This window comes from Hyla sarda, chromosome 1 (genome assembly GCF_029499605.1).
Source record: "Hyla sarda isolate aHylSar1 chromosome 1, aHylSar1.hap1, whole genome shotgun sequence".
In the NCBI taxonomy this organism is placed as follows: Eukaryota; Metazoa; Chordata; class Amphibia; order Anura; family Hylidae; genus Hyla; species Hyla sarda.
The window spans coordinates 267,149,029-267,161,397 of record NC_079189.1 but is presented as its reverse complement, the minus strand read 5'-3'; the positions used below and the strand labels follow the sequence as shown (position 1 = coordinate 267,161,397).

Below are 12,369 nucleotides of genomic sequence, written 5' to 3'. Positions count from 1 at the left end.
TATACGTCGTAGGACGCGCAACGCGATATGTGCAATTGGTGGTACTGTGAGGGGTGTCCAGGGGGCCCAGGCCTGAGCTGTGTAAGGGGCCCCAAAATTTCTGATGGCAGCCCTGGCTATGAACATACGTACAGTAAAAGCTACAGGAGCATGTGTGTAGTGTTGACGCTACGGATGAACATGCAGAATAAATACCATTACCCATGTGCCGTAAACGCTATGGATGTTAGTGCAGAGAACATAACAGAATGAATGCTACATGTATAAGTACTACAACATGTCAGCATAATAATTACTACCATCGTATGTACAGAATGAATGCTATGAATGTCCGTGTAGTGTATTGCTACAATTATATGTGCAATATACATGACGTGAGCATGTCTGTGGTATAAATACATTGAGCGTATATGTGGTATAAATGCTATGAGCGTATAGTGGTATGATACTATGAGCAGTATAATGCTATGAGTATACTTGCGGTATCAATGCTAAGAGCGTATGTGCCACATGTAGGCTGTGTGTATGTGCAGTATAAACGCTACAAGTACATGTGCAGCATAACCGTCGAGCATATGTGCGGCATGAGTGTTATGAATTAATATGTGGCATGACGCTATGAGTACTATGAGCAGTATAATGCTGTAAACATGCTATGAGCGCGTGGCCACAACTGCACGAAAGAGCATGACACTATGTGTGAGAACCGTAAAGAAACCTGCGTGTATGAATGCGGTGAACGTGTGAACAACAAAACCATGACCGTGTGACCACTATAACTGCCATGAGTGTATGAACCCTGCGTGTATGAATGCGGTGAACATGTGAACAACGTAAGAACCGCGAGCATGTGACCACTTTATAGTTAGTTCACTTCACTTTATAGTTGTTCACTTCATGGTTATTCTTTCACTTGCTGGTGTTTTACACGGTCCACAAACTTGGCACTTATGCTGTTCATATATTCTTGGCATGTTCATGGTCTTGCGTTCTTTCTAGCAATATAGCTGCCATGAGTGTATGAACCCTGCGTGTATGAATGCGGTGAACATGTGAACAACTTAAGAACCGCGAGCGTGTGACCACTTTATAGTGGTCACACGCTCGCGGTTCTTAAGTTGTTCACTTCATGGTTATTCTTTCACTCGCTGGTGTTTTACACGGTCCACAAACTTGGCACTTATGCTGTTCATGGTCTTGCGTTCTTTCTAGCCATGTTACGTTCATGGCAGTCAAACACCTGGTACTTATCACTGGTTCATACGCTCAAAGTGTCATTCGGTTCATATGTTAATGGTATTTCATACTGGTTACGGCAGTATACTGCCTATGGCAATTATACGGTTCATACACTCACGGCAGATGACCGTGTGACCAATATAACTGCCATGAGTGTATGAACCGTATGAACCCTGCGTGTATGAAGTGTCGCAGGATTCATACGGTTCATACACTCATGGCAGTTATATTGGTCACACGGTCATCTGCCGTGAGTGTATGAACCGTATAATTGCCATAGGCAGTATAATTGCCATAGACCATTAACATATGAACCGAATTACACTTTGAGCGTATGAACCAGTGATAAGTACGAGGTGTTTGACTGCCATGAACGTAACATGGCTAGAAAGAACGCAAGACCATGAACATGCCAAGAATATATGAACAGCATAAGTGCCAAGTTTGTGGACCGTGTAAAACACCAGCGAGTGAAAGAATAATCTTGAAGTGAACAGCATATGAATATATCGTCAGTGAGTATATGTACCGTATAATGATATGAGCACATGAAACTGTATACATACTATGCGCGTACAAGCAGTGTGCCATAAGCGTATGAATTAACCATGAGAGTACGGACGATAAGAAACTCATGGAGTTATGAAACCATGATGATGCTCTACTCGTGTGCACCTTGTACCAGTAATGCGTGTATGCCCATTATAAACCAAGCGTATGAACCGTATGGATACCATGATTGTGCAAATAATCAGTATTACACTGTGTATACTATGATTTAATTAGATGTAGCCGATGTTATATCTCTACAGAGAATTGCACCCTACTGTATACAGTATGCTATATTGAAACAAGACACTCTGCAGAGCATTGCACCACCACACACAGCATATGCTAACCTGCAACGAGATCCTCTGCAGAGTATTGCACTACACCAAACACAGTACATGCCACTGTGTTGCAACGAGACCCTTCGCAGAGTACTGCACCACACTGCAGATGCTAACTGTAACGACCCTCTGCAGAGCATTGCACTATACCCTATATAGTATGTTATATTGAAACCATCCCATCTGCAGAGCATTGCACTAACTCTATAAAGTTTGTTTGTAATGAGACCATCTGTATATCATGTATACTATATTGTAACGAGACCATCTGCAGAGCATTGCACCATAACTGTATATCATGTATACTATATTGTAACGAGACCATCTGCAGAGCACTGCACTATACTGTTATACAGTACATGTTATATTGTAACAAGACCCTTTGCAGAGCACCGCAGCACATAGCAAAAGTTATATTGAAACGACTCTTTGCAGAGCATTGCACCACACTGTATACAGCAAACGTTATATTGAAACAACCCTCCGCAGAGCATTACACTATACTTTAGATCAACCATGGCAGACAAGCTGACAGGACCGCCTAACGAGCGGCCATGCAGAGAACTGGGCAGCTGCCGTAACCTGTCCCAAGGGCATAGACAATTGTAGCTGTGCGGGTGGCAGGCGGTCCACATGCCGCCATGAGGCAGCTAGTGGGCTGTGCGAGATGCTGAGGCCGTGCCGTCCCCAGCACCGATTTAACTCACCTGCTTGCCGCTCCTGGACCCCACTACCGCTGCGGGCAGAGCCAGCCAGAACCATACCTGCCTTATATTACCTTATAATCATAGTGAGACACAGCATCCCCAGATAAGACAGCCAGCGGAGCTGCCAGGGATGCCGTGCCTGCACCCCTCAAGCCAGACTCATGATCAGCAAGGCCTCGGCACCATGTGCAGCAGCTCTGAAGGTTTTTGCGGGAGATTCAAACGCCAGACTGCCACAGGAAGCAGAGATTCCACAAACGACACGTGCTCTGCCCCTGTAGGAGAGGGGGGAGTTATATACACACGCCCCCACCTGTTCCCAATAAGCCCCACCTGGAAGTGTAGGGAGCGATAATTACTTCCGCCCCTCGCACAAATACAGCCTTGCGGGCTTTATATACACACACACACACACACACACACAAACACAAACAAACAAACAAAGATCAGGTTCTAGGATTACCTTCATCTATTAACCCCTTCCCGCAGAATTACTTAAATAAACGTCAAGTTATGCAGGTAGTTCGCGCATCCTGACGTTTATATGTCATTCAGTTAACCCGGTGATGCGGTAAAAGGGAAAAAAAAGACCCCCAAAATTTGTAACGCAATTTCTCCTGAGTATGGAAATACCCCATATGTGGACGTAAAATGCTCTGCGGGCGCACAACAAGGCCATTTGCACAGGGGTGGCTCTTACAGTGGTTCTGACAAACACAAAACAATAAAAATAACACCCACATGTAACCCGATTTTGGAAACTACACCACTTAACCCCTTAAGGACTCAGCCCATTTGGGCCTTAGGGACTCAGACAATTTTATTTTAACGTTTTCATTTTTTCCTCCTTGCCTTCAAAAAATCATAACTCTTTTTATATTTTCATCTACAGACTAGTAAGAGGGCTTGTTTTTTGCACGACCAGTTGTCTGTTGTAATGCCATCACTTGCTTTACCATAAAATTAAGATGGGGAAATTAAGAAGAAAACCGCGATTTTGCTAATTTTGGAAGGTTTTGTTTTCACGCCGTACAATTTACGGTAAAAAGGAAATGTGTTCTTCATTCTTTGGGTCAATATGATTAAAATGATACCCATGATAACATACTTTTCTATTCCTGTTGCGCTTAAAATAAATTGCTAACTTTTTAACCAAATTAGTATGTTTAAAATCCCCCCATTTTGAAGACCTATAGCTTTTTCATTTTTCCGTATAAGTGGCAGTACGAGGGCTCATTTTTGCACCCTACTTTTATTGATACCATATTTGCTTATATAAAACTTTTAAAGGGGTTCTCCGTTGCTTATACATCTTATCCCCTATGCAAAGGATAGGGGATAAGATGCCTGATCACGGGAGTCGCGCCGCTGGGGACCCCCGTGATCTTGCACGCGGCACCCCGTTTGTTCGCTTCAGGACTGATTACTGGCGACCACAGGGCGGGTGGCGTGTGACGTCACACCCCCGCCCCCATGTGATGTCATGCTCCGTCCCTCAATGCAAGCCTACAGGAGGGGGCGTGACAGCTATCACGCCCCCTCCCGTAGGCTTGCATTGAGGGGCGAAGCGTGACGTCATATGGGGCGGAGGCCTGACGTCACATGCCGTCGGCCCTGTGGTCGCCAGTAATCAGTCCCGAAACGAACACACTTCGGGGACTGATTACAAACGGGGTGCCGCGTGCAAGATCACGGGGGTGCCCAGCAGCGGGACTCCCGCGATCAGGCATCTTATCCCCTATCCTTTGGATAGGGGATAAGATGTCTAAGCACCGGAGTACCCCTTTAATACATTTTTTTACACATTTTTGGGGGAATAAAATGTTATAAAAAAAAGCAGCAATTTTGGACTTTTCTTTTTTTTTTACGTTCAAGCCGTATCATTAACATTAACACGGTATCATTAACATTACATTTTAATAGTTCGGATATTTACGCACGTGGTGATAACAAATATGTATATTAAATATATTTTTTTTTTTACACTTTTTGGGGGTGAAATAGGGAAAATGGGACAATTTACGTTTTTATTGGGGGAGGGGTTTTTCACATTTGTTTTATTTTTTACATTTATTTTTACACTTTAATAGTCCCTATAGGAGACTATTTATTGCAATCATTCGATTGCTAATACTGTTCAGTGCTATGCATAGGACATAGCACTGATCAGTGTTATCGGTCATCTTCTGCTCTGGTCTGCTCGATCGCAGACCAGAGCAGAAGACCCGTGGAAGGCAGCGGAGGCAGGTGAGGCAACCTCCGCCTGCCGTTCTGGATAATCGGATCGCCGCGGCAGCTCTGCGGGAGAGCCGATCATCCATTTTAGTGTCTGCATTTGCTGCAGATGCCATGATCCGTATTGATCACGGCATCTGAGCGATCGCGGATGTCGGCCATTACCAGTGGGTCCCTGGCTGCTATCAGCAGCCGGGACCTGCTGCGCATGATCCGGGCATCGCTCCGATGCTCGCGGTTATGCATAGGATGTAAATGTACGTCCTGATGTGTTAAGTACCACCTCACCAGGACGTACATTTATGACCTGCGTCGTTAAGGGGTTTAGGAACGTAACAAGGGGTGTAATGAGCCTTAACTACCCACAGGTGTTTGAAGAATTTTCGTTAAAGTTGGACATGAATATGAAAAATGTGTATTTTCTCACTAAAATGCTGGTGTTATCCCAAATTTTTCATTTTCAGAAGGGGTAATAGGAAAATAAAGCCCCCCAAAATTCTTCTGAGTAAGGAAATACTGTTCTGGTAGCATGGAGGCTTTGTAAATGCACATGGCCCCCGACTTCCATTCCAAGCAAATTCTCTCTCCAAAAGCTCCCTCTCTTCTGAGCATTGTAGTTCGCCAGCATAGCACTTTACATCCACACATAGGGGAATTTCCATACTCAGAAGAAATGGGGTTACAAATTTTGGGGGGCATTTTCTCCTATAACGTCTTGTAAAAATTGTAAATTTGTCACACATCCGACTTTAACAAGTCATCAAATACCTGTGTGGTGTTAAGGCTCACTGTACCCCTTGTTATGTGCCTTAAGGGGTGTAGTTTCCAAAATAGTATGCCATGTGTTTTGTTGTTTTTTTTCTGTTATGGCACATGTCCCCCAAAAACTGTTTCAGCAAAATTTGCTTTAAAAAAAACCCCATATGTGGCTCCTTCTCTTCTAAGCATTGTAGTGTGCCAGCAGAGCACTTGACATCCATACATGGGGTATTTCCATACTCAGAAGAGAAGGTGTTACAAATTTTGGGGGCATTTTCTCCTATTACCTCTTGCAAAAATGGTAAATTTGGGAAAAAAAACAGCATTTTAGTGAAAGAAAAAAAATTCAATTACATATCCGACTTTAACGAAAAGTCGTCAAACACCTGTGGGGTGTTAAGGCTCACTGTACCCCTTGTTACGTGCCTTGAGGGGTGTAGTTTCCAAAATAGTATGCCATGTGTTTTTTTTTTTTTTTTGCTGTTATGGCACCATATGGGCTTCCTAAATGCGACATGCTCCCTAAAAATCATTTCAGCAAAATTCACTCTCTAAAATCCCATTGTCACTCCTGAGCCCTTTAGTGCACCCACAGAGCACTTTACGTTTACATATGAGGTATTTGCTTACTCGAGAGAAATTGGGTTACACATTTTGGGGGGCATTTTCTCCTTTTACCCCTTGTAAAAATAAAAAAACTGGGTCATGTTAGTGTAAAAATGAAGATTTTGAATATTCTCCTTCACTTTGATGCTATTCCTGTGAAACACCCATAGGGTTAACAAACATTCTGAATGTCATTTTGTATACTTTAAGGGGGCAGTTTTCATAAATTGGTCATTTATGGGGTATTTCTAATATGAAGACACCTCAAATTCACTTCAAAACTGAACTGGTCCCTGAGAAATTCAGATTTTGAACAATTTGTAAAAAATTGGAAAATTGCTGCTGAACTTTGAAGCCCTCTGATGTCTTCCAAAAGTAAAAACATGTCAACTTTATGATGCAAACATAAAGTAGACATATTGTATGTGTGAATCAATATTACGATATATCTACGATTAAGCACGGTTACGTGCGAAACGCGTCAGGCGTCCTGCCTTGTACTACGATATCTTCAATAAAGTAACGCAAGCTTTTATCTGCAACCATCCTGGTGCCGGACCTCGTTTTTCTCGTCTAATAATAGGCTGGAGGCGGCACCAGCCGGTCCATGGCACAGGTGGTGAGGAGGGCGTGTATGTGGTGAGCGGCTCACACTTTGTTCCTGATGTGAATCAATATATACAGTGGTCTCTCAACATGCGATGGTTTCAACAAACCGTTGATGGTCCGTTTGTAATGGATTACCCCTACCCTTCAATTCCCTGGTTGAACTTGATGGACGTATGTCTTTTTTCAACCGTACTAACTATGTAACTATGTATGTTGAGGGATCCTTGCAATGTAATGTATAGTGGTCTACAACCTGCGGACCTCCAGATGTTGCCAAACTACAACACCCAGCATGCCCGGACATGCTGGATGTTGTAGTTTTGCAACATCTGGAGGTCCGCAGGTTGTAGACCACTATTAGAGGAAGTTGTACTCACCTGTCCCCGCCGCTCCGGACCATCACCACTCGTCACCGCTGCCCGGGATGTTGCCTTCCATCGCTGCCGCCGCTTCCTTGGGGTAATCCGGCATGGCCTCTGCTTCCCCGGCATCCACGCTCTCCATCGCCGGTGTCTCTACGCACACCGCTCCTATTGGTTGACGAGACGGCGTGCGCAGCGACGTGATGACGTTGATGGAGAGCGCCGACAATAGAGGGGATCCCGAAGAGGACGTGCCGGAGCCCCGAGGACAGGTAAGTGATCGTCAGCGGACCACATGGGGCACCGTAAATGGCTATCCGGTGGCAGCTGTCTGCGTTTATGCGATGGCCCCGACATACAAAAGCATTGTATGTTGATGCTGCCTTCAACATGCGATGAGGCCATCGCATGTTGAAATTATCGTATGTCGGGGCCATCGTAGGTCGAGGGGTCACTGTAACTTATTTGGTATGTCTATTTTCTTAACAAGCAGAGAGCTTCAAAGTTAAAAAAAAAATGCAACATTTTTCAATTTTTTATGAAATTTTGAAATTTCTCACCAAGAAATTATGCAAGTATCGACGAAAATGTACCACTGTGATAAAGTAGAATGTCACAAAAAAACAATCTCGGAATCAAATTCATAAGTAAAAGCATCCCAGAGTTATTAATGCTTAAAGTGGCAGTGGTCAGATGTGCAAAAAATGCTCTGGTCCTTAACCCCTTAAGGACGCAGGACGTAAATGTACGTCCTGGTGAGGTGGTACTTAACGCACCAGGACGTACATTTACGTCCTAAGCATAACCGCGGGCATCGGAGCGATGCCCGTGTCATGCGCGGCTGATCCCGGCTGCTGATCGCAGCCAGGGACCCGCCGGCAATGGCCGACGCCCGCGATCTCGCGGGCGTCCGCCATTAACCCCTCAGGTGCCGGGATCAATACAGATCCCGGCATCTGCGGCAGTTCGCGATTAAAATGAACGATCGGATCGCCCGCAGCGCTGCTGCGGGGATCCGATCATTCAGAACGCCGGACGGAGGTCCCCTCTCCTTCCTCCGTCCGGCTCCCGGCGTCTCCTGCTCTGGTCTGTGATCGAGCAGACCAGAGCAGGAGATGACCGATAATACTGATCTGTTCTATGTCCTATACATAGAACAGATCAGTATTAGCAATCATGGTATTGCTATGAATAGTCCCCTATGGGGACTATTCAAGTGTAAAAAAAAATGTAAAAAAATGTAAAAGTAAAAGTAAAAAAAAAGTGAAAAATCTCCTCCCCCAATAAAAAAGTTAAACGTCCGTTTTTTCCTATTTTACCCCCAAAAAGCGTAAAAAGTTTTTTTTATAGACATATTTGGTATCGCCGCGTGCGTAAATGTCCGAACTATTAAAATAAAATGTTAATGATCCCGTACGGTGAACGGCGTGAACGAAAAAAAATTTAAAAAGTCCAAAATTCCTACTTTTTTAATACATTTTATTAAAAAAAAATTATAAAAAATGTATTAAAAGTTTTTTATATGCAAATGTGGTATCAAAAAAAAGTACAGATCATGGCGCAAAAAATGAGCCCCCATACCGCCGCTTATACGGAAAAATAAAAAAGTTATAGGTCATCAAAATAAAGGGATTATAAATGTACTAATTTGGTTAAAAAGTTTGTGATTTTTTTTAAGCGCAACAATAATATAAAAGTATATAATAATGGGTATCATTTTAATCGTATTGACCCTCAGGATAAAGAACACGTCATTTTTACCAGAAATTGTACGGCGTGAAAACAAAACCTTCCAAAATTAGCAAAATTGCGTTTTTCGTTTAAATTTCCCCACAAAAATAGTGTTTTTTGGTTGCGCCATACATTTTATGATATAATGAGTGATGTCATTACAAAGGACAACTGGTCGCGCAAAAAACAAGCCCTCATACTAGTCTGTGGATGAAAATATAAAAGAGTTATGATTTTTAGAAGGCGAGGAGGAAAAAATTAAAATGTAAAAATTAAATTGTCTGAGTCCTTAAGGCCAAAATGGGCTGAGTCCTTAAGGGGTTAAAGTTAAAATGGGCTTGGTGCTTAAGCAGTTAAGGATGAAACTGCACACTGCTGGTATGACATATTTAGCAGGTGGTCGCCAAGGGCTACTAAAATTAGCCATTTCCTGTTTGGTCCCATTACTATATTATTTTTGCTTTGTGTCCTTCTTTGTTTTATTAATATATGGGTGAATTGTAGGATTAAACGTCAAGTAAGATGCCTACCCTTGAATTTCAAAGAATGCTTTCACCTGTCTCTTTTATATTACAGAAGCTTAAGGCAAATGGAACAGTGGTGTGAATCCGGTGAAGAACCAAAGCATGTAATCCAAAGTCCGGCAGTATAAAGCCCCTGAAGTTCCTTAAATATAAACACTGCTGCCATTTTCCAAGCTTCTAATGGGGGATTTGTGAGAATAAATGTTGGTTCAAGCGGACATGATGTTCATTTTCAGCGATAATTGAACTCTGTAATACATTTGTTAGCAATCTGAGATAGGATTTTTCTGGAAGGAATGCAAGGGGCCCCATAGGGTTGTTTCAATAGGATATACACAGAAGAGGGCCTCATTGCGTGTGGAAAGACATCTTTCTCCCCCTCAATTAACCTGTTAAGGACAGAGGACGTACTGGTACGTCGGGAGTCCTGCCCCTTTCTATAACGCGGGGCCATAGCTAATAGTGCGCGGCATTGATCGTGCGCTATTAACCCTTTAAACGCAGCATTCAAAGTTGAACACTGTGTCTAAAGTGAAAGTAAAACAATGCCGGTTAGCTCAAGGGGCTGTTCGGGATGGCTGTGGGGAAATTGCGGCATCCCGAACAGCTGTGATACAGCAGGAGGGTCCCTTACCTTGCCTCCTGGTGTCCGATCGCTGAACGACTGCTCAGTGCCTGAGATCCAGGCATTAGTGATGTCGCGAACATAAAATTTTCGGTTTGCGAACGGCGAACACGAACTTCCACAAATGTTCGCGAACCAGCAAACCGGCCGAACCGCCATTGACTTCAATGGGCAGGCGAATTTTAAAACCCACAGGGACTCTTTCTGGCCACAATAGTGATTTAAAAGTTGTTTCAAGAGGACTAATACCTGGACTGTGGCATGCTGGAGGGGGATCCATGGCAAAACTCCCATGGAAAATTACATAGTTGATGCAGAGTCTGGTTTTAATCCATAAAGGGCTTAAATCACTTATTATTCCTAAATTCTTTGGAATAACGTGCTTTAGCCCCCTTTAGGCAGCACATAGTTAGATCCCCCCTTTAGGCAGCAAATAGATTCCCCCATATTAGGCAGCACATAGTTAGAGCCCCCCTTTAGGCAGCTAAAATCGCTGCCCAGAAAAATTGCAGCAGCAGAAAAAGTGCAGCACCAGAGGCCAGAAAAATTAGGCATGTACACATGGCTGAAATATAAGAAGAAGCGCATATCCAAGAGTCCAGAAGACTCTATAATGCAGGATGGAGAAACAGTCAAAAAAATTTTCTAAATAAAATTTTTCATCAAATAAAGAAACAGAGTTCTTCCCTCTCTGTATTTTACTTTTGAAAATTTAAGTTAAAAAAATCACACTTAACAAGCGTTCCTTTGTGTAATGGTTAGTACTCTTGAAAATTCAAGTTTAAATTATCATAAAGTCCAGAAGACTCTATAATGCAGGACGGTGAAAAACACAAAGAAATCCTTTTCAAAATAAAGGGGTCCCTCAACAGGCATGACAGCATGAAAGACCCCATTTAAACAAGGTTGGATGCCGAGCTACTCATGTCCCGTTCCTCGTCCTCAGTGATGTCAGGGAAGGTATCATCTTCTTCCTCCCAGCCACGTACAACACCACGGGAACCAGATAGGTGACAAGGAGCACCCTGGGATGCCTGTTGTGGTTGGTATTCCTCCTCTTCAAATCCACATTCCTCCTCTGACTCCTCTTCCTCACAATCCTCTTCCAGCGTTGCCGCAGGTCCAGCAAGCGATGCTGATAAGGCTGTTTCTGGTGGTGATGGTGTCCACAACTCTTCCTCTTCACGCTCATCTACTGCCTGATCCAGCACTCTTCGCAGGGCAGGCTCCAGGTAGAAAACAAATGGTATGATGTCGCTGATGGTGCCTTCGGTGCGACTGACCAGGTTTGTCACCTCCTCAAAAGGACGCAAGAGCCTACAGGCATTGCGCATGAACGTCCAGTAACGTGGCAAAAAAATTCCCAGCTCCGCAGATGACGTCCTAGCACCCCAGTCATACAAATATTCATTGACGGCTTTTTCTTGTTGGAGCAGGCGGTCGAACATTAGGAGTGTTGAATTCCAACGTGTCGGGCTGTCGCATATCAAGCGCCTCACTGGCATGTTGTTTCGCCGCTGGATATCTGACAAGTGCGCCATGGCAGTGTAGGAACGCCTGAAATGGCCACACACCTTCCTGGACTGCTTCAGGACATCCTGTAAGCCTGGGTACTTGAGCACAAAGCGTTGTACAATCAGATTACACACATGTGCCATGCATGGCACATGTGTCAACTTGCCCAACCTCAATGCCGCCAAAAATTTGTTCCGTTTTCACAAACCACCTTGCTGATCTCCAGTTGGTGCGGAGTCAGCCACTGGTCCACCTGTGCGTTCAGGGCCGACAGGAGCGCTGGTGTGGCGTGACTCTCTGCTTTGAGGCAAGCCAACCCCAAGATGGCGTGACACTGCCGTATCCGGGATGTGGTATAGCACCTGGGGGGCTGGGGGGGGGGTGCCGGTGATGTGGAGCATGACGCAGCAGTGGAAGAGGACTCGGCCGAGGAGGTTATGTAAGTAGGAGGAGTAGAGGAGGTGGCAGCAGGCCTGCCTGCAAGTCGTGGCGGTGTCACCAACTCCTCTGCAGAGCCACGCATTCCATGCTTGGCAGCCGTCACCAGGTTTAACCAATGTGCAGTGT

At 44.3% G+C, this 12,369-nt stretch overlaps 1 protein-coding gene across 1 annotated transcript in view; it reads left to right on the top strand.

The window, feature by feature from the left end:
* SEMA6B (semaphorin 6B) overlaps positions 1-9,776 on the top strand; it is a 974,413-nt gene extending 964,637 nt beyond the window's left edge. The window contains exon 17 of the mRNA XM_056572065.1: positions 9,715-9,776. Within this exon, the coding sequence (XP_056428040.1) occupies positions 9,715-9,722 (8 nt within the window). The 3' untranslated portion in view covers positions 9,723-9,776. The remainder of the gene's footprint in view (positions 1-9,714) is intronic.
* Positions 9,777-12,369: the final 2,593 nt, after the last annotated feature.